Raw genomic sequence first — 22,481 nt, 5'->3', positions numbered from 1 at the left:
GTTCAGCCATCTAGAAGGTTTGCTTATTTTTCTTTCATTATGATGAAAGGTGTGGATTTGGAGTTGATGCTCCACAGGACTTACAGTTTGGCAACTTTTCAAAGAAGTGAATGGAAGACCAGGGTATGAGACTATGAGTGCCTGCTTCACCAGGCGCTGGTTGTCTGACTTGGAATTTTTTATTAATTTTCCACATTTCCCCATCAATAAAACTGATAAATCACATGAACTTGATGAGCTGTTGTTAAAAGTAGAAATACGATGCGTAAAATACCTAGCATAAAAAAATGTTCTGTAAATGGCGGTTCTTGGTTTTATTGTGTATTTAACTGTGGCTGGTGTGTCCACTGAGGTGAGCATGTTCATATGAAGGTAGAATGACAGTCTGTGACCCAGTTCAATCAGAACAATACATTGAGCGATAGCAAAGTTATCTTTTTGGTTGTTTTTTGTTTTTTGTTTTAACCCAGTATATACTTGAGGCCATTTGGATAACACAGTATTATCTACATGACACATAACTGTTTCCTGGATTTTTCCTCTGAACCAGATAGAATTGCTGGCAAGATTTTCAGAGGCCTGGCTCATGCTGAAACACAGATGACTACAGCTGTGGCCTCTATATTCAGGGTTCTGGTTTAAAACATCATAAAAATACTTAAATTGATGATGGATATCCAGGTGGGCAGTCAAATTGAGAGATACTATTTACACTTTACCCGCAAGGTCTGTAAGGTAGGAAAGCTGCATTTAGCTCAGCCTTATTGGATCCTAATGCCTTTCCCCATCTGTTCAAATTATGGAGATTATGGCCTTCTCCCTACCATTCCTGGTGCAGTTGTGACCCTAGACCACATAACTGTATTAATATATATTACTCTTATATCCCTATTGTCCCTAGTTGTTATAGGAAAAACAGAATCACTTTTAATTTCAAACTATACAAGTGAATTGTTTTATTTGTTTTTAAATCATAGAATAATATTCTTCCTTTACATTACTGAGTGAACTAGCCTCATTATCCCTATTTTTTTCTTTTTTGATCCTTTCCAGTTTCTATTTCCTTCTCTATATAAATAATTTTAAAAGAATTTTTAATGATTTGATGAGGTTTAAGCCACTTTTCTTATAGCCTAAGGCACTGTTCTATATATTTTCCAATTAGAAATTTCCCGGTATTCACACTTATTCAGTAGCTATTTTAGTACATTATTCCTATTTTCTTCATTTTCTAAGTTTGCATATTTGCTATCCATGATAAAGCATGGAGAATAATTTTGAGTTTTAAAACAGTAACCTTCCAATTTGTTATTTTTAAAGTAGACATAAATATATCTTTACTCACATGAAACTGTTCACAATGTTAAGTAGAAATGAGTTACAAGATCATATATTATATGTATGTATTTATATGACACACACATATATTCATACAAACACATGTACAAACACACATGGATGAAGGCCGAAAATGTGAAGAAGGTAGTAATTTTAATGTGGTTTTTTTTTGGAGGCGGGGCACTTATCTGTACTTTCTAGTTCCCAAACATTACGGCTTAATACATGTTTTCAATGAAAGAAAAGCATGGATTGGGAGCATGCATTGAGTCGTGATGAGGGATGGCCTTCTCTGTGTGTCTCAGAACCGTCCCTCTCCACCAAATGCTCAAGCCAGCAATCTGCCAGTCCTTCTCAGCTCCTCCCTCTTCCTCACTCTTGTTTCAGCCCATCCCAAGTCTTGCTGATGCCATGGCTATTTCTCACATCTGTCTGCTTCTCTAAATCTTCACTGTCCCCTTGGATCCCCTAGTCCAAGTTAGCATTCTCTTGCCTGGACTTCTGTGCTCTCCACCCTGTAAATCTGATTGAGCGTGTCAGTGGCCCATTTCAAACTCTGCAGTGGTGGCCATTTTTGAGGCACTGTGGGCGAGGCTGCTTAGCCTATGTTAGGAGGCTCTGCCCCGGCCGGCAAGCTTCCTCTGGACTCACATCTCCTCACTCACTGTGCCCCAGCCCTGTTGGCATTTGTCCTGTCAAGCTGTTCTCGGCCTGCATGCATTTGTCGGAGCAGGTTACTCTCTCAGCCTGGCCTGTTAGGCTGTCAACCCCTTTCCCGCGACACATATGCTTGTGACCAGGCTAAATCCTGTTGATCCTATGGGCCTCCACCTAAATGTCATTCAAGAAAGGTCTTCTTTTGGCTCTCAGTCTCAATTAGACCACACTTTCTGTTCTCTCTCTTTAAAACTTGCAATTTTTTTGCAGTTTTTGTTACACTTTTAATTGCATATTTATTTGTGGGATTAATTATTTAACACCCCCCCCGCCCCCATCTCCCCACTCAAATTGAAAGAGGATAGAGACTGTGGCTTGTTCATCTCTACATTTCCAGTGCCTCTCACCGTGTTTGACATGTATGACGAGTGAATAAAAAAATGAAGGAACACTAGTCCTTGTGCACAATTTTATACTAATGCATGTAGATCCACCCCACGCTTAGGTTCCTCTTTTTCCACCCATTTACTTTTTTTTTTTTAAGATTTTATTTATTTATTTGACAAAGAGAGCAGAGCAGGAAGCCTGATGCGGGGCTCGATCCCAGGACCCCGAGATCATTACCCGAGCCAAAGACAGACACTCAGCGACTGAGCCACCCAGGCGCCCCTTCCATCCATTTACTTTTCACCTATTTGTGTCTTTATGTTTAAGCATGTTACTTAGAAGCAGCACAAAAAAAATTTTTTTAACCAATCTGAAAATCTTTGCATCATGTGGGGTGTTTAGACCATTTACATTTGATGTGATTATTGGCCTCATTAGATTTAAGTCTGTCAACTTGCTATTTGTGTTCATTTTGCCGCATCTATTCTTTGTTCCTCTCCTCCTACCTTCTTTGGATTAGTTGCATATTTTTTATGCTTCCAGTTTTTATAATTCCATTATTTGTTTTGTTGGCTTATTAGCTGCAACTCTCAGTTTTCTTATTTTAGTGGTTGCTTTAGGGTTTAAAGTATGCACCTTTGATGTAACACAGTATCTCTTGAGGTGATATTTTGCCACTTCCCATATAGTATAAAAACCTTACAATAGTATACTATTTCTCCCCTCCCTTCCTTTACACTGCTGTTGCAATATACTTTACTTACACCTCTGTTACAAAATTCACAATATACTGTTACAATTTTTATGCAACCAGTCATCTATCTTTAAAAGAGATTTAAATAATAAGAAAAATATCATACATGTAACCACATAGCTGCCGCGTCCGAGTGCTGTTCTTTCCTTTGCATGGATCCATATTTCTATCTGATGTTCTTTTCCTTCCATCTAGAATGCTTCCTTTACATTTCTTGTAATGAGAGTCTACCAGTGGTCAACTTTTGTACGTTAGAAGAGATAGGTATTTTGCCTTTATTTTTGAAAGATATTTTCATTGATTATAGAATTCTAGAATGACAGGTTTTTTGTTTTTTATTTTTTTTCCTTTCAGCATTTTAAAGATGTTACTCTAGTCTTCTTGCTCACATTACTTCCAACAAGGAACTCTGTATGTAATGTGCTTTTTTTCTGGGTCTGCTTTTAAGCCTTTCTCTTTATCACTGTTTGTTGTGGGGTTTTTTTTTCATATACATATATAATTTTGATTACAACCAAATGCCTTGGCATAATTTTCTTTCTCTTTCTTGTGCTTGGTGTTTGCTGAGCTTCTGGGAATCTGTAGCCTTATAGGGTTTATTGAATTTGAGAATTTTTCAGTTATTGTTTCTCCAAAGTTCTTCTGTTCACTTCCTGTTTTCTCCTTCAGGGACTCCAGTTACATCTGTATCTGTATTGATCACTGAAAGTAATCCCACATCTCACTGATGACGTATTTATATATATATATTTATTCTCTTTCTCTGTGCTTCATTTTGTTCAGTTTCTATTACTATATCTTTAAGTCCATTTACCTTCTCTTTAGCAATGTGAATCTGCCATTCATCCCATCCACTGTATTTTTCGTCTCAGACATGGTAGTTTCATCTCTAGAAGTTTGACTTGGGTCTCCTTTTTATATCTTCTCTGTCTCCATTTAATTTCTTGACCATATGTAATTCAGTTATAATAGCTGTTTTCATGTCCTTGTCTATCCTAATACCTGTGTCAGTTCTGAGTCAGTTTCAGTTGACTGATTTTCCCCCTCATTATTTTCCTGCTTCTTGGCATGTTAGAAATCTTTGATTGTATGACAGACATTGTGAATTTTACCTTGTTGACTGCTGGGTATTTTTGTATTCCTGTAATATTCTTCAGCTTTGTTATGGAATAGTTAAGCTACTTGAACACAGTTTCATCTTTTCTGGTCTTGCTTTTAAGGCTTCAAATGAGACCAAAACCATGTTTAGTTTAGTGCTAAATTATTCCCCACAACTGAGGCAAGACCTTTCTGAGTACATTACCTAATAAATTCTGTGTTTTTTTCAATCTGGCTAGTGGGACTATACATGACTCTTGTCATTGTGTGAGCTCTGGATACTGTTTCCTGTAATTTGGTGGTCCTTTAGAAGGGCAGTTTTCCCCCCGTGGGACATTTGGTGATGTCTGAAGATATTTTTTATTGTCATGACTGGGAGTGCTACTGGTACCTAGTGGATAGAGACTAAGAGTGCTGCTAAACATCCTACTATAGGATAAGGCCCCAACAAAAAGGAATTTTTCTGTATAAAATGTCAGTAATGTTGAGGTTGAGAAACTCTGTTATAATCCTTCCAAATTGCTTGTTCTCTGGCCCACTGTAGTCTCACACACATGTGCTGATCAGTACTCTGCTGAATTCTCAAGAAGGATCCTCGGCAATCTTCCAGAGTTCTTCTCCATGCAGCTCTCTTATTTACTACTGTTATCAAATGTCATGTTTAAAGAAAGAAACTTGCCTTGGGGTGCCTGGGTAGCTCAGTTGGTTAAGCGTCCAACTCTTGATTTCGGGTCAGGTCATGATCTCAGGGTTGTAAGCTCAAGCCCTGTGTTGGTGCTCAGCAGGGAGTCTGCTTGAGGATTCTCTCTGCCCCTTCTCCTACTTGTACTCACTCTCTCTTTGTCTCTCTTTCTCTGTCTCTCTTTCAAATAAATAAATCTTAAAAAAGAAAGAAAGAGAGAGAAAGAAAGAAACTTGCCTTGGTTTAACTTTCTCAACCATTAATTAATTATTCACCATATTTACTTTTTCTGTATCTGTATCTTCTCAATAAGCATCACTTTAGTTACTCCTAGTAGACTCCTCTTTCACCATATTTCTTTCACAGTTTTGTTTGTGTTTTAACTTTGTGCTTCAAACAGGATATCTTAATTCACTTGTATTCTTCTATTTAAAACTGTAAGCTTGGGGCACCTGGGTGGCTCAGTTGGTTAAGCGACTGCCTTCCGCTCATGATCCTAGAGTTCCAGGATCGAGTCCTGCATCAGGCTCCCTGCTCAGTGGGGAGTCTGCTTCTCCTTCTGACCCTCCCTCCCCCACCCCGTGCTCTCTCACTCGCTCGCTCGCTCACTCTCTCTCTCAAATAAATAAATAAAATCTTTAAAAATAAATAAATAAATAAAACTGTAAGCTCAAATTTTAGTTGTGCTTGGGTTTAGCATTACAAATAATTCATCATAATATAATTTTATTTTTGCACTTAATTGTTTTAATTCTTGGATTTGTAAATTTGCCTCAGGAAACAAGATTTCCTCTAAAATGAACAATAGCAATTGATTTCCTCTTCTGCTCAATTGGCATTCATCTGGCTATTCAATAAAGGAAGCACTTAGAGATTCTTATGATGTGGCAAAGTTGTACTTACTGTTTGATTAACATAACTGATAATAAATCATAAATACTAACTTATTAGGGAAAATATGAATTGTGAATAACAAAAGGTAAAATTTTCTTGATATTGTGTATGAATAGCGTAATTTAGATCTGTAATCTAAAACATGTTTGAGTAAATTAGTGTTTTTCTGAAGTCCACTTATTCTTTTGAGTGAGCTTTTTCAAACTATTATAAATGTAGGAGGACAATCTGTGCAGAAGATATTCAAAGTGACATTCAGGAATTTGTAATTCTTACAGAAAATAACTAACAGTGGGAGCATGAGTGAATTTGACCAACAGGTTACTTAATCCTTTGGGCTTGAATATTTGTTTTTATTTCAGTTGCTAGATAGACACATAAGCTTATTGAATTTTTTGAAGTACAAATGATTCTGGGGATGTTTGTTATAAGCCTGATACATTGTAATCATTGGCTGAAGGGTTTTAAAGATATACTAAGTCCAATTAAAATCAGATTACATGCTAAAAGTACAATTAAAAAATGTTTCTTTTGAATTAGGAACATGTTATGAAACAATGTAAGACTGTTGCTAAGTTCTGTGGCCAAGTTTCAAAGCAGGTTTAACTAATATATCTGAAATAGATGATACGATTACCCTAAATCTGGTGTCCTGCCCATTCATTTAGTCAATCAAATACTTTGCAGAAAAAATTGAAAAAAATTAATAACCCAATAATGGAATTTGCTTTAAGACCAGCTATATTTTCCAGAGGTGTGCTGTGGTTAGTAACTGAGTTTGATCAGTTTGATATTGTTATATACACGCTGTAGCAAGTTGAATCAGAACTTTTGAGTCAACTTTATTTCTAATAGTTTTTCCTTATTTTTTCAAATGCCTTGCCCACCGTTGCAGCTAAGATCCTGTTCACTAAATGCTTTAGGTGGAATATGTGCACAGTGACGCTTTTCCTGTGTAGGACTGTGCAATCACCATCAAAGTGCTTCAACAATTTAGCCCTACTTAAGCAGCTGCATTTTTTAACCTTCAAATCCTTAGCTGTGAGTGCAGAAGTTAATGCAGAAAACTGCCTTTTGAAGTCATATTGAACTCATTGACTTCCATCAGAAGCATTATAGTGGTTAAAACATTACAGTGTAGATTAAATCCTTGAAGAGTTTGAACTATGTACAAAAATGGAGAGACAGATGCAAAAGACTTTTTATTGTTTGGAATTGCTAAGATCAAAATGTCTTTGTCTTTGATGGTATATTTGAATACTATATCTCTATCATGGCATTTCAAAATTGCTTCACAAATAAAAGTCATATATTTGGTGCTAGAGATATTCTATAAAGCTCAAGAATACTTAAAATCATCTTTTTATTCCTCATTTATTAACATTTTATTGATACTGATTTTTAAACATTGGTAACATCACCATAGGGATGCATCTTTACTATTGATGATATATATTTGTATTACCACGTTAAAGAGCTTATTATCTAATTTGCAAGATCGTAATACTGTATCATGGATTGTATAATAGAGAACACATTTTGCATTCTAAGATCCAAAGGGACAATTAAAGACAGAATGGAAATATGAATGATCATTTTTTCTGTAAGAGCAAGACAGGAAATAATTGAAACTTTGCAGGCCATCAGGTCTCTACATTGGTTTCCAAGGACTGTGGTAACAAACTACCACAAACTCAGTGGCTGAAAACAACAGAAGTTTATCTTTTCAGTTCTGGAGGCAAGAAGTATGAAAATGAAGGTATGGGCAGTGCCATGCTTTCTCTGAAGTTCTTGGGAAGAATCTGTTCTATGCCTCTCTCCTAGCTTCTGCCATTGGCTCACAACCCTAGGTGTTCCTTGGCTTATAACTACATCACTCAACCCCCACCTCTGTCCTCACATGGTCTACTCTCCTGTTTGTCTGTACATCTCTGTATCCAAATCTCCTTCTCCCGTCTCTTAGGAAGACACCAGTCATTAGATTTAGGACCCACCCTAATGCAATATAACCTCATCTTAACTTGACTGCCACTACAAAGACCATAAGGTCACATTCACAGACAGGTACTAGGGGTTAAAACTTCGATGTATCTTTTTGGGAGACACATTCAGTTCACTACAGTCTCAGTTGCAACCATCAACTCTGTCTTTGTAGCGTGAACACAGCCAAGGACAATACGTACATAAATACATGTGCTGTGTTCCAATAAAGCTTTATTTACAGAAACAGGTGATGGGTCAGATTTGGCTGAGGTACTAGAGTTTACCAGTGCCTGGTCTAATTTGCTGAAGCAAAACTGCAGTGGAGAAAAAAAAAAAAACAAAGAAACAATTTCTTCTTGCTTCAATCAGTCCATTTTTAAAGCATAAAGATGCATACATATGTGTATATATATAGAAGCACTTATTTTAAAATAGATGTCAACTCAAGGCAAGAACTGGAGCTTTTGTAATAATTTCAAATCCAAAGTTCTATTACTAAAAATGCTTGAATTATGATATTTATCTGGCCAGCTGAAAGCTTTTTGATAATCATTTAGTTATGAGAGTTGATACGGCCTTTTCTCCAAAGAGATTGAGATCACTATGGAAACAAGATTTTTCTTGAACTCAGACATACACATTCACTCTATTGGAAAGAATGTACCTGATTCCCCTCCACAAAAGGTAGGCTCCATGAGGGTAGGGACATTGTTTTATTTAATGGTATGTCTTCAGTATGTGGAAGAGAGCCGAATACATAATAGTCATTCAATAAATATTGACCTAAAGTAACTTTTGTTTTCCCCGGAATAAAGAGAGTGAATTGGTGTGTTATTTTAAACATGTCATATAAAAATATGTCCTGTTACAGTATCTTGAAATTATTTATTATCTTAAATTCAAAGGACAGCTACAATAAGAGAAATTCAATTTCTATTAAGAGCGTTTGGGGGGCACCTGGGTGGCTCAGTTGGTTAAGCGTCTGCCTTCGGCTCAGGTCATGATCCCGGGGTCCTGGGATCGAGCCCCGCATCGGGCTCCCTGCTCAGCGGTGAGTCTGCTTCTCCCTCTCCCTCTGCTGCTTCCCCTGCTTGTGCTCTCTCTCTCTCTCTCTTGCTCCATCTCAAATAAATAAATATAATCTTAAAAAAAAAAGAGCGTTTGGAAGAATTTGTAAAGAGAATAATGGGGTAATGAATCAGAAGGGGTCAGTGAAAAAATGTAATTTTTTTTTTATTTAATCAGATTCATGGAAAATCAGAAAAGGGTAGGGGGTTCAAGATGTGTTTCAACAGCCAAGGTAAATATTAGCAACTACTTTTAACAGCCCAGCTCAGTTCGGTAGCAGGGAAATGTGGAAGCCCATGTGAGATAACCCTTCATGGGCAGTAGGGATAGGAGAAGATACAATTTGGTTCAAGAGATAGCAAGAGGAGCCATCCAGATTTTCTAAGCATAGGCTCTGGAACTCTGTGATCATTCCAGCTCAGAATTTCACCACTCTCCTTATAGCTGTATGGAAGGCAGAAGTTAGAAAGTGAAAGGTAGAGGAGTCATAATGTTGCTCAGACAGAACAGAGGGTTGCTGACAGCGTAGATGTAAACTGAGCCGATGTGAGAGAGTCCGAGTCAGCACCATGACGCCATGTTGAAAGCACATTAAAGAGAGGTGTGATGTGTATAATGAGAGCCAAAGATCAAGAGAGAGGGAGAGATTCCTTGGGAAAGGGATTCTCCATGGGAGAAAATATCTAAGAAGAAGTCACAGCCCTAAGGATGTGGAACCAAGAGAAGATCTGGGGCCACCAGAAATCATTTGTCTCAAGTTGATTATGGAATCACTCCAATAAAAAGTGAATTTAGGAAAGAAGGAGTGGAGTGGGAGCAAACACAGAAGGCCTTTGGGGACCTTCAGATTTAAGAGAAAGATCAAATGAGAAAGAGTAAAGACAACGGAGGATCATTTAAAGTGCAGATTAAGCATGCCTGGCTGGCTCTGTCAGAGGAGAGTGACTCTTGATCTCGGGGCCTTGAGTTCAAGCCCCACATTGGGTGTAGAGATTACATAAATAAATAAATAAACTTCAAAAAAAATTAAAAAATGAAAGCTGATTAGTCCTGGGCAGCCATCCCTCCTTAGGCCCAGTCACTTTTACCCCTGTCCATTGAGCAAAATCAGGAAGAAACAGTTGCTAAGCAAAGAAACATAATTCGCCTTGCTCCTTCTAACTTAATTTTGCCTCTGGCAGTTGTAAAAACTACCCCATCAAATTAGCCACTTGAATTGCCTTAAAATAAGAATAGCACTTTTTTTTTAAGATTTTATGTATTTATTTGAGAGAGAGAGAGCACACACACCCGCACGCAGGAAGGCAGGGAGTAGGGGAAGGCAGAGAAGCAGACTCTCCGCTGAGCAGGGAGCCCTGTGCGGGACTCGATCCCAGGACCCTGGGATCATGACCTGAGGCCAAGGCCGACACTTAACCGACTGAGCTACCCAGGCACCCCTGGGATAGCACAGATTAAATTCATTTTCTAGAGAGGAAAATGCATTTTTAGGAGAGGAGAAGGAGAGAAGGATCTGCTTTTTCCATGGTTGAAGACCTTTAGGTCCTTAAAACATGAAAATTGTGCCGACAGAAGAAAAAGTCTTTGCAAAAATTAATAAAATGTTCAATGTATTTGACAAAATTTCACTTCCAAGAAGCTCCCAATTTGCTCCTGCCCTTAAAAAAAAATCAAAAGAAATAAAATAGTTTAATTTTTGTAAGAAAAAGAAAGGGAATTTATTTGTGAATGGAGAAAATGCTGTGAGAGAAAATTGTCCCATTGTGGAAAATTTAACAAACATATTGAGGCCAACTTTGAGCTGGCTTCTGTAGTGAAATTTGATCGTGGCTTAATTTTTTTTTATTAATGTGAAAAATCAGTACTATAGTACTAAGGTACTATAACCTTAAACAAGCATCCTTAACTCTCAGTAACAGAAAGTATGCCTCACTTCCTGGTAATACTGGATATTTTACAGTGATTTCACAAATTTTCATTTTTTTGTTGTTGTTGAAAGCAAGTTTTCTAGACAGGCGATAATATTACTTTCCACCATTTTCCAGATTGAGAAGGATGTAAGGCAGTCCGTTTTTAGATGAATGTTATGCTGACATTATGCAAACCTTTTATCTTCACAGAGAGGCCAATGAGAGCTGAACCCTGAGTGTAATCTGTGCCAAGCTGGACTGATGTGCGCCCAGAAGGAATGAAGTATGGATGTGAAAGAACGTAGGCCTTACTGCTCGCTGACCAAGAGCAGACGAGAGAAAGAACGGCGGTATACAAATTCCTCAGCGGACAATGAGGAGTGTAGGGTACCTACACAGAAGTCTTACAGTTCCAGTGAAACCTTGAAAGCTTTTGATCACGATTCCTCACGGCTGCTTTACGGAAACAGAGTAAAGGATTTGGTTCACAGAGAGGCAGACGAATACACCAGACAAGGTAGGTCATGGTTCTCATAAAACATGGCGTGCTCAAATGGTGCCAACTTGTAGGTGTCACTTTTTCTCCCCGCTCCAAGTCTGATGCCTATCACTCTGATTCAGATTTTTGAGATATGAGATGGTCACATCGTATTCCAGAGTAAAGGTAGAAAGCCACCTACAGGCCCACTGACTCCAGATAAGGGGACCGACACATGTAGAATCACAGTACGCAGTTTGTGTGTGAGCTTCGCGATTCTGCACATGGCCACTGTGTGTGCATAAACCGGACACCCAGGTCTCTTGGGCTACCTCACTGGCTCATGAAGGTGCTCACAGGCATTGTTCCTACAGTTAGAACTGATGCGAGGGAAAAGGAACAGTGGTGAGAAAAGCCCTGTTACCCTCATTAGAAAGTAAGAATCCTTATTCTGAATAATCTCATGATCCATGCAACCTGTCTATAAAGACAAGAACCTGCTATGGGAGGGTTCAGTTTTCTCTCTGGCAGGCAATCTAGAACATTAAAGTTACACCTAAAACATCCTTGCTTCTCATAATGTAATCCATGGTGGTTTTGTCATTCGCATGTATTTGTTGAACATTTTTATGCTCTGTTTGCTGCCTGCATATTCTACCCGCGGCATAATGACTTCTGTAACTACTTCACAATCTTAAACCTACCAATTTCCACGCTTTCAGACAATAGCTTATTTTAAACTTGGCATCTGTAGTTCTATTTTGTTTCTTCTAATACATTTTTGAAATGGGGGCAAGATTACTCCTAGTAAAAATAAAATCCTCTTACATTTGTATTGCTTAGTCAATTTGCATAGAACTTAGCATCCCTTAGCTAATTTAATCAGGAGATGAGGAAAAACAAATTAAACTTCAAATGTAAAGAATATCTTCATTCTTTTCCAGTCACCTTACAAACAGTGTGACTAACAGTTTGATATTGAGCAGGAACAAATTTAAGAAAAAGTAATAAAGCAATAAATCATTCAAAAGTTTGGAAATTTTCCATGGTTCTTTTCTTCTCTACCTTGTGGAAAGAGCCATCCTAACTAGATTGGAACAGCGTTCACTCACCCAAACCAGTTTACCTCAAAGAAGACTCATCTGACTTGCTGAAGAGAGACTTTTTTTGTCCCTAAAGCATGTCTTACGAATATTACAAGTATCATAGTTTATGAAAGGGGACAAAGTAGCTTAACATTTTTTAATCCAGTTTTTAAGGGAAGATCTAAAACATATATTTGGGATACATTCTCTGGGTCAGTCAAGGGACTTTTAAGTCATTGTACAAGGTCTTATAATTCCCAACCCAATTGTTTTCTTTCGTATTGTCTACACAGCTGATACAGATTATCGGGGCACATTTTTTCACCAATTTAAAAAATCATAGGTACTGTGAAATGCATGCAATCTGAACCCAGTGTGAAGCCTTGCTTTTTGTAACAAAAACAACTGCTTAGTGCCCTCTTGAAAAAAAAAAAAAAAAAAAGACATTGTGGAATACCATTTAAAGGAAAAAAAAAAAAAAAAACCCGCACATGTGGTGTGATGCGTGGAGGAGGCTCATCTCCACCCCAAGCAAGCATTTAGTTTTGGCAGCACAGAGGATGCTTAAACGGGTTAAAAATAGCGAGCTGAAATTTTCACCTCCTAGGCAGCGCTAATCCAGCTCAGACTGTTGTGGGTGACATGGCAGTACCATCTGTAGGAACCCTGGAACCGAAGCTCTTAGGGGACCAAAGAGGACGATTACTCAGCTTCTCACCAGCCAAGGAGGGGAGAAAGAAAGGGGGCAGAGGAAAGGGAGAGTGAGCAAAGAGCAGAAGGAGGCCCCTGGTCAGGAGCCACTGAATGGAGGAAGGAGAAGAGGTTTCAAGGCAGAAGAGAAAGGAAAAGCGAGAGTCTGACAGTGCCGCAGTCCACCTGACATGTCCATAAATCAGGTCATATTAAAAACATAAATGGAATGTACTACTGTTTATAGCCAACATGCACTGATTCCTTAGTAGGCTCCAGTCAGGGCGCTAATCAGGTTATGTGCACAATCAGCTAACCCTCCCCAGTCACGGGGTGCGTGTGTGGGTGGGTGGGGGGGGGCTGCAGTTGGCCAGTAGCGCCCTTCTTTCCCAGATGGAGAGGTCTCACATCCCGCGGCCGGCCACAGCTGAGCTGGGACTCGAACCCGGGCCGGTCCACCCCTAGGGCTCGGCTTCCAACCTCTGGGCAGGGACCACAGCAGAAAACGGGCAATTCCATTTAAGAATCGCCCTTTGCTTGAGCGGTGTTAATTTTGGCCAGTTTGGCTGGTGTGGATAGAGAGAAATGGGGAGACATCTTTAGGAAATAAAACTGATAGGATTCTTTGTGACCAGGTGGGATGAGGATGAGGGAGAGGGTGATGCTGCAGATACTTTCTCTCTCCGGTGGTTTGATACAGGGAATGTGCGGGGCTGGAGCAGTAAATGTAGCAGAGCAATGACTAAGGAGAGTCTGCGATCAGATTATGTGTTTCTCAAGCAAGCCTAATGCAAAATCCTCCCAGGCTTTCATTTTTTTTGAACCTGACAAATGTCAATTTTTCCTCACTGACTATTATGCTGTGGGATTAATTATTTAATTGACAAAATGTGCTTCCTGCCACAGCTCCTGACATCATGCACATAATAAAAATGAAAGATGAAAAAATATTACGAGTAGCCAGAGATATTTGAAACAATTCCAAAGAATCATGCTCATTTAGCTTGTCCGTGGAGTTTTAAAACAAGTTGTCAATTCTCCATCCACTGATTCTTTGAATGACACGGGAAAAGCCGCTCCAGCCGGAGGAAGGGCTAAGTAGAGACCCCTGTTAATGCAATTACGTGGAGAATTCAAATCTAGAAGCACAATGTTTTTATGTTTCTTGACCAATTTTGTGGCCTGTCATCAAACTTGATTTTAATCATTTTTTTGTGGCTTTCCTGATGGGCAGGTGACTCTCGTTAATTACATGTTCTATTTAGATGCCATAAAGCTGGGGATGATTTCGTTTTCACAATAGTGTGTAATCTGACTGGATCTCACAAAGGTCTCTCTGTCTCTTTTTTTTCAGTCTCTTCATGTGGTTTATTAGGTGATGGAAATAGTTGTTCTTTTAGCAGCTGTGGAACTCTCTGTAGGTGTGATGGGGTTAGGGTAACAATGGCTTGTTTTGCATTCTTGGATACTATTTTCTTTGATTCATCTTTGAAGAGAATTTATCCTGTCAGGTCTGAGACACATTTCTCACAAAACAGCTGCAGAAGATCATCCCACAGTTTTAGAGAAATGATAAAATAAGAGATCTTTTTTTTTTTTCTCTGCACTATATACATTGTTTGTAGTGTCCTTAACCAAATGAAAATGCTTATCAAGTCCAACAAGGAATATTGGCCGTGAGGGTGACTTTTGAAACAAGGTGATGTCTGGAAATCAGAATGCTTTTGTTCCCCAGAACCATGAGCCTGAAAAGAACAACTCTGAGACAGTCTTCACCCAAAAACGTTTACCAGTCAGTCAGTCATCGGTGTTGGGTGGTGAATTGCAGAATTTTAAAATGAAAAGACCGCCATTTACTCTTCACTTATAGAATGGCAATGGGGAGGAAGGTCATCCGTTTTTAAATTTGAACAACAGATAACATTATGTCTGTATTTATACATACCTGACATCAAAACAGAACATAAATTTGCAAAGTAGGAAAGGGAAGCAGGAGGGCAGATTGACAAAGATAGGCACTCGTTGATGTCTAAGTGTGGCTCAGTGCAAGTCTTCCCTGACAGCTTGCTTCTGGCCCTAGAAACTCTCCTTTTTCCTTACCGCTGCTCTGGGATTTGCCTTCTCTCCCTGCTTCCCTTGTCAGTAGCACCCCCGCCCCCGGCTCTCAGAAACATGGCTTAGGCTTCTCCCCTCATCACATTGCTGGTCTAAGACCAGTTCAAGTGTAGTAGATCCCACAGACCCTGATTTTTCACTGCTGCACCTCCTTAATGGGCTGCATCCTGAGTCCATCTTTTCTACAAATATTCCTCCTTACCAAGAATAACTCCCTTTTGTGAAACAAAAGCACATTAGAGGAGGAATCCAAGTTTTCCCGTAAATATGTGTCCAGGATTCCGGCCCTATGGGGGCTTGAATAATGCCTCATCTGCCCATCCCCTAGCCAACTCCTTACCTCCTCCGAGCTGAGCGGTGATCCAGGGTGCAAGGGAGATCTAGAATTCTACAGGGCCCTGAAGGACAAAGCTCATGCGGGCAGTTTTTCCCTTGGGGTCAGATGAGAGCTCAGAATGGGGGTGCAGCCCTGGGGTGAAGATCAGAAAGAAAGCTGTGACTTCGTGGCAGCAAAGAGGCTGATCTCCCTCTCCACGGTCCTTCCGGGAGTGAAGGTTGCAGCTGGTGTCCTTGGTCCCTCAGGAGCTGGGGAACCCAAGCAGATGCATTGTCTCCACTCTGATATTGTGAGAGTGCCAGGCAAGGAAACAGGGAGGAGAAAGATTTGTCTCTAGAGTCTAATAGGACTTACTGCTAAGGCACCCCAGGAAAGCCACAACGTGCTTAATGGCACCAAAAGGCAGGAAGTGGGATAGGATGCAAGGCAAGACAAACAAATCAGGAAGCTGCTAATGAAAATGAGCAATGGAGATAGAAGAGGAGAACTTGAACCCAAACAAAAAAGTAGAAGAGCGCTCACAGAAATCTAAGTACGGAAAAAGGCAGCAACAACAAAACTGACAATAACCACCAAATGCTGGGGTCGGGGGAGGGCGGAAGCCATCATTTACAAACAAAAAAATGTAATAGATTCATTGAAGAAGATTATTTGCTCATCAATGAAATCCAAATTAATAGTTTTGAAGAACAAGTAGAGGAAACAACTCAAAACAAGAAACAAAGTTCCAGGTAAAATTAAAAAAAAAAAAAAAAAACACGTGTACACATACACACACCCCTAAGCCCATCCTAGAGAAATTTTGTGACTTTTGAGAAAAAGATATTTTATAAGATTCTATGGAGAAAAACAAGTTACTTTTCTTGTTGCTTACAAAAGAAACAAAAAGATGGGGCACCTGGGTGGCTCAGTTGTTAAGCATCTGCCTTTGGCTCAGGTCATGATCTCAGGGTCCTGGGATTGAGCACCGCATCAGGCTCCCTGCTAGGCGGGAAGCCTACTTCTCCCTCTCCCACTCCCCCTGCTTGTGTTCCCTCTCTCGCTATGTCTCTGTCAAATAAATAAATGAAAACCTTAAAAAAAAAAAGAAACAAAAAGATTGATGAATTTCTCATCTACAACAATGAAAGTAGAAGACAATACAATACCATCTACGAAGAGAAAAGAACCACAGCCCAGGGATTCTCTATGCAGGGAAGACATCACTCATCTCTCAGAGAAAGTGCAAGATAGTTAGGGACCTGCAAAGACCGTATCAGCAATGTACACCATCGAAGGAAGTAGTCAAGAAAGCAATACCGACTGAATCAGAATCACAGCCCATGAAGAGGAGAGGAAACAGTGATGAGCAGTCAACTTCGCAGTACATATGTGGATAATTGCCAAATGATGATGGCAGAGCAACTGGAAATGTATACAAAGCATGACAAGGGAGACCTTAAAAAAAGGCTCGAGCTAAAACTGATCACTTATCTCAGCAATATCCAGTAGCTGGAGGAAAGTAAACGTGTTCCAAAATCTCACCTAAAGAGGGAGAGGGGGAAACAGTCATGGAATAGAGTTTTAATGGAGGAAGATAATTGCTACCTTGCATTCATATAATAAGGAAAAACATGTATTTGAATATGAATGTCAGGAAAGGGAGGTAATCATTAGAGGAATGAGAAAAGCACAATAGACCTACCTAATTAGCAAGAGGGGAAAAGGAATGAATAGCAATCTGATCAATTTAGCAGAAACCGCTCCAAGGAAAAAGAGAAAGCAAGTACAATCATGAATAACCATAAAACAAGATGAAAGAAGGCAAATCTACTATATTACATATTACATGAAATGTAAATATGCTGAATTTTGACACAAACAGAACTATTCCGTTGGTTTATAAGTTATTGGCATTTATAATAAATGGACTTAAAATGGTAAAAGAAAGGTTGAGAATAAAGAGATGGATAAAGAAGTATCAGGTAAATACCAACAAAAACAAAAGGAAAGCAAGAATGGCAGTAATAATATTAGGAACAGCAGAATTTACTATTAGAAACACTAAACAAGATAAAGAGGACGATAAATCAAATGATAAAAGACAGAAGGATGAATACTCTTCAACTGCACACATTAAACAAGTAGTAGCTAAGTTTATAAAGCAAGAAGTATTAGAAAAAAATGGTTGTTAAAATACATTTATTGAGGGATATTTTGGTTCACCTCCTTCAGCATCAGATCTAAAAGACAAAAATAAGGGAGCAATTGTATAATATTAATAAAAATTTTCAGCTAAGATATATGTACAGACATTTATAACCAGGAGATGGAAGGGATATGAATTTTCATAATTCCGTAGAATGCAGAAACCGATTGTGCATTTAGCCACAAAAAGAAACATTTAAAAACATCAGAAAAGTAGAGACTTTATAAGTCAAAACATTTGATCTTATAATTCAGTAAAATTTGAAATAAATAACCAAAAAATTAACAAAAGCTCTTTCCTTCCATGCATTATGGCAACCCTAGATTTTGATAAGAAGCAATGGAAAGCAAGGAAAAGAAAGTTCTGCTTTTTTACAGGAGACAGAGAAAGCCATAATAATAGGAAAAATATGTTGTGAAGGAATATATTTAAAGAACAAAGACCAACAAACAGGAATTTGCTATACATCCTAAGAAATGAGTAAAATATCAGAAAAATAAACCAAAGGAAATGGAGGTGGGAGATAATCAGGACAAAACTGAAATTAAAAACAAACAACAAAGCTGATTCTTTAAAAAGACCAAGGAAATAGAAAGCCCCAGATGATCCCAATTAAAAAATAATGAGAACAAAAATAGAGATACTGAAGACTGCGTAACAACTAAAAGGGACTGCTCCACACAACAGTTTAAATCTAGAGGAATTTATTTTTTCTTAGCAAAATATGATTGACCCCAAGTTATTTCAAAACAATGGAGAGAACTCAACAAGACCAATTACCTCAGAAGAGATTTAAAAAGTTGCTGAAAGGGCACCATTACCCAGGAAAGAGTTCCTTCTGGTGAAATTTCTGTTCTAGGTAAATTTTACAAAACCTTTAAAGTGTAGCTCAATCCAAGGTTCAAAAAGCTATTTAACACCAAACATAAACACCCAAAAGATTGAAAGTACTGAAATTCACATTATGAAGCTGGTATAACCTTAATAACCTTAATACTAACTTGATTAAAATAGTACATAAGAGTCTATCTAGAACAAAATTACTTCTCAATATATGTGTAAAAATTAGTCTATATAACTATTCGCATGTAAGAATCTAGCAATGTATGAAAAGGGTAATAGTCTAGGCCAAATTAATAACCAAGTAGTTACTAATCCTTGGTATAATGTGAGGATTTTTCAATGTTAGGAAGTCTATTAAAATAATTAGATTAATAAACCAAAGTAGAAAAACATTATCTTATCAATAAATGATGAAAAGGTTTGGAATAAAATTTAGAAACCATTCCTTATTAAAATAAAACTCACTAAGTAAAACAAGAATAAAAACATTTAAATATCTTAGTCATAAATAAGATGATCAGATCATCAAAAAAAAATTAAACAGTATTCTAATTGGTGAGATCCTAGGACCATTTGAACTAAAATCAGGAACATGAGAAAGGCTCACCTACTCTCCCACAATCAAAATTCAAAATTGTTTTAGATGTTTTAGCAATTGCAGTAAGAGAAGAAAAATAATTGATTTATATTTTGGAAAAAGTTAAAATCAGCACTTCTATTAATTATATATCAATTGTATACATACAAAAACTATGTGTCTCTAGAAGTTAAAAAATATATAGTTTGAAGCAAGGTACCTGGAGGAATACAGGATAAATATATAGACATCATAGGTAATGTAGGATGGTAGTTAAGAGTATAGATTCTGATCTAGGTGATCTGTGTTTGAGCCCCAGATCTGCCATTCATTAGCCAAGTGGCAAGTGACCTGATCTTGGCCAAGTGACTTAATCTTGGCCAAGCAACTGGCTTGGGCCAATTACTTAATTTCTCTGTTCAATCTATAGTTTGTTGAGAATGAAATGAGTTAATATATGTAAACTGCTTAGAATAATGTCCGGTGCATGTTAAATACTATTTTTAAGTAATTATTAAGTAACAATTGGCTAGATTGGAAGTCAGAAAAAAACTTCCTATCCCAATAGCAACAAACACTATAAACCTCTTTGGAATAAATTTTATAAGAGTGGTATGGGACCTAATATGAAGGAATCTGTAAAATGTTATTGGAAGACATAAAACAAGATCCGAATAAATGGGAAGACAGTCAATGTTTTTAGATGGGAAGATTGATATCATAAGACTCTCACTTCTCCCAAAATAAATGTGTGGAGGTCAAGGTTTGTTTTTAATTGGAGAACGGAGTCTTAAAGTTCACATGGAGGAATAAATCTGGAAATAGCCAAAAATATACTTAAAAGGCAAATAATGAGGATAAAATGGCCTTAACATATATCTTTTTTTAAAATGCTATGAAGCGGGCGCCTGGGTGGCTCAGTTGGTTGAGCGACTGCCTTCGGCTCAGGTCATGATCCTGGAGTCCCTGGATCGAGTCCCTCATTGGGCTCCCTGCTCAGCAGGGAGCCTGCTTCTCCCTCGGACCCTCCCCCCCTCATGTGTTCTCTCTCTCTCTCTCTCTTATTCTCTCTGTCTCAAATAAATAAATAAAATCTTAAAAAAAAAAAAAAAAACATAATGTTGGGGCGCCTGGGTGGCTCAGTCGTTAAGCATCTGCCTTTGGCTCGGGTCATGATCCTGAAGTCCCGGGATTGAGTCCCGCATGGGGCTCCCTGCTCAGCAAGGAGCCTGCTTCTCCCTCTGCCCCTCCCCCCTCTCATGTGCTCTCTCTCATTCTCTCTCTCTCAAATAAATAAATGAAAAATCTTAAAAAAATAAAAATAAAATGCTATGAAGCCACTGTAATCACATCTATATGATATTGGCATAAATAAAGGCAAGTCAGTCAGTGCAAAAGACTAAAATTTCAGAAATAGATCCTAGTATATGGGGAAATTTAGCATAAAACAGAAAATGGTTTTTCTATTCAGTGGGATTTGATAAATGGTTCTGGCACAACTGGTTATCCATCTGGAAGGATATAAAATTGGACCCATATCTCTCAGCATATTCAAAAATAAGATGGATTAAAGACAAATGTAAAAAGTAAAGCAAAAAAAAAAAAATTCTAGAAGTTAATTTGAAAGATAGAATAAAGGAGGAATGACTTGATCTGAGAGTAGCAGGAAGCTCCCAAAACAATGGCTTAAACATCTAACAATTAATTATTTCTTGACAAAACAAGAAGTCCAGAGGTAGACTGTTCAGGGTCCGAAGATGCCATCAAGGACCCAGGTTCCTTCTGTCTTTGTTTGCTCTGCCATCCTTAGCGTGTGGCCTTTGTCCTGTGGAGCCCCAGATGTTTGCTGCATTTTCATATTCCTGGCTGAAACAGGATAAAAGCAAAGGGGAGAAGGCCTTCCCTACTCTGGACTGTTTCTTTTTATTCCCCAGAGACGTCTTCCTACATCTCTTTTTTCAGAACTGTTATACTTGGCTACGCTTAGCTGCGTGAGAAGAGGGAACATTTACTATTTTTGCTTTCCAGCTTTTATAACAGAGGAAGGCAAGGAAAAAGTGGTTGTGAATCCACACGGCCTGCCCCAGAGATCACACGTACACCTCGAAAATAGGGGAGACCATTCTAATAGAAACAGAAAACCCGGGAAGAAAAGCTTAAATGATTACTTTTTTTTTTATTTAAAACCTTCTGTATGTAAATGAAAATACCATAAACAAAATTATTATTGGGACGTGTGTTTACAATTCTGTGACAGATGTAAGGTCTATATACATAATATACTAAGAGTAACTTTTACAAATTGGAAACAGAAAGACAAACAATCCAATGGGAAAATGGCATGAATACACGGCTCGCCGAAGAACAAACTCAAGTGGTCAGTAAACACATGGAAAGGTGATCTGTTTTCCTGTTGGTCTGAGAAAGGCGGGAACTGATCCCAGCTCCTGCACTCCCACCACACAGCTTGTATCCTGGCTTCTGGCGCTGAGCATTTGTGTACCTCGTGACTACCAGCGGTGTGCCTGGGGAGTTCCTCCCACCTTGGAAAGCAGAAAATTAATGGAAGAGGCTATGGTGATGAGAGGTTTTCCCTGTTGGAATTCTGAACACATTTTTTCAAGGAGACAGCCTCCTTAGCTGGATGTCATGCTCTACTGTGCTGTTAATCCAGTTCGTCAGATACAACTAACTTAATAGACTTACACGTTCCATCATGGCTTATTTTCATGGGAAAATATACCCAGGTGACCCTTGAACAACATGGGTACTGGGGGCCCTGACACCCCACACAGTTGAGAATCCACGTCTAACTTTTGACTCCTCCAAAACTTAACTACCAATAGACTACTATTGACCGGAAGCCTTACCGATAACATAGTCAATTAACATATACTCGGATGCCTGTATGTTACATGTATTATATTCCCTATTCTTACAATAAAGTAAGCTAGAGCAAAGAAAATGCTATTAAGAAAATCATAAAGAAGAGAAAATACATTTATAGCACTGTACCATATAAAAAAAAATCCACATATAAGTGGACCCAAGCAGTACAAACCTGTGTTATTCAGGGGTCAACTGTACTGATCCCTATCAACTTCTGAACACAATGCATTCCTAAAGTGAGGACTTTCTAGACAATTGTGAAGTTTGGGCTTAGGAAGAAGCCCCCAGAAAAGAGCAATTTATGAATTGCTTTACTCAAAATTTTACTCAAAAATATTTATAAAGGTATATGAAGTAAACACAACAAAAATCCATTCATAGAATTGGTGAGAGAGAGAGTGAGAAAGAGAAAGAAAGAAAGAAAGAAAGAAAGAAAGAAAGAAAGAAAGAAAGAAAGAAAGAAGAAAGAAAGAAAGAAAGAAAGAAAGAAAGAAAGAAAGAAAGAAAG

The 22,481-nt window shown here is 38.3% G+C and overlaps 1 protein-coding gene across 1 annotated transcript in view; it reads left to right on the top strand.

The window, feature by feature from the left end:
• TENM3 (teneurin transmembrane protein 3) overlaps nt 1-22,481 on the top strand; it is a 492,684-nt gene that overhangs the window by 37,343 nt on the left and 432,860 nt on the right. The window contains exon 2 of the mRNA XM_035004286.1: nt 10,982-11,288. Within this exon, the coding sequence (XP_034860177.1) occupies nt 11,057-11,288 (232 nt within the window). The 5' untranslated portion in view covers nt 10,982-11,056. The remainder of the gene's footprint in view (nt 1-10,981; nt 11,289-22,481) is intronic.

This window comes from Mirounga leonina, unplaced genomic scaffold (genome assembly GCF_011800145.1).
Source record: "Mirounga leonina isolate KUSES-001 unplaced genomic scaffold, KU_Mleo_1.0 Mir_128, whole genome shotgun sequence".
NCBI lineage: Eukaryota > Metazoa > Chordata > Mammalia > Carnivora > Phocidae > Mirounga > Mirounga leonina.
This window is presented reverse-complemented; position numbering and strand designations above follow the sequence as displayed.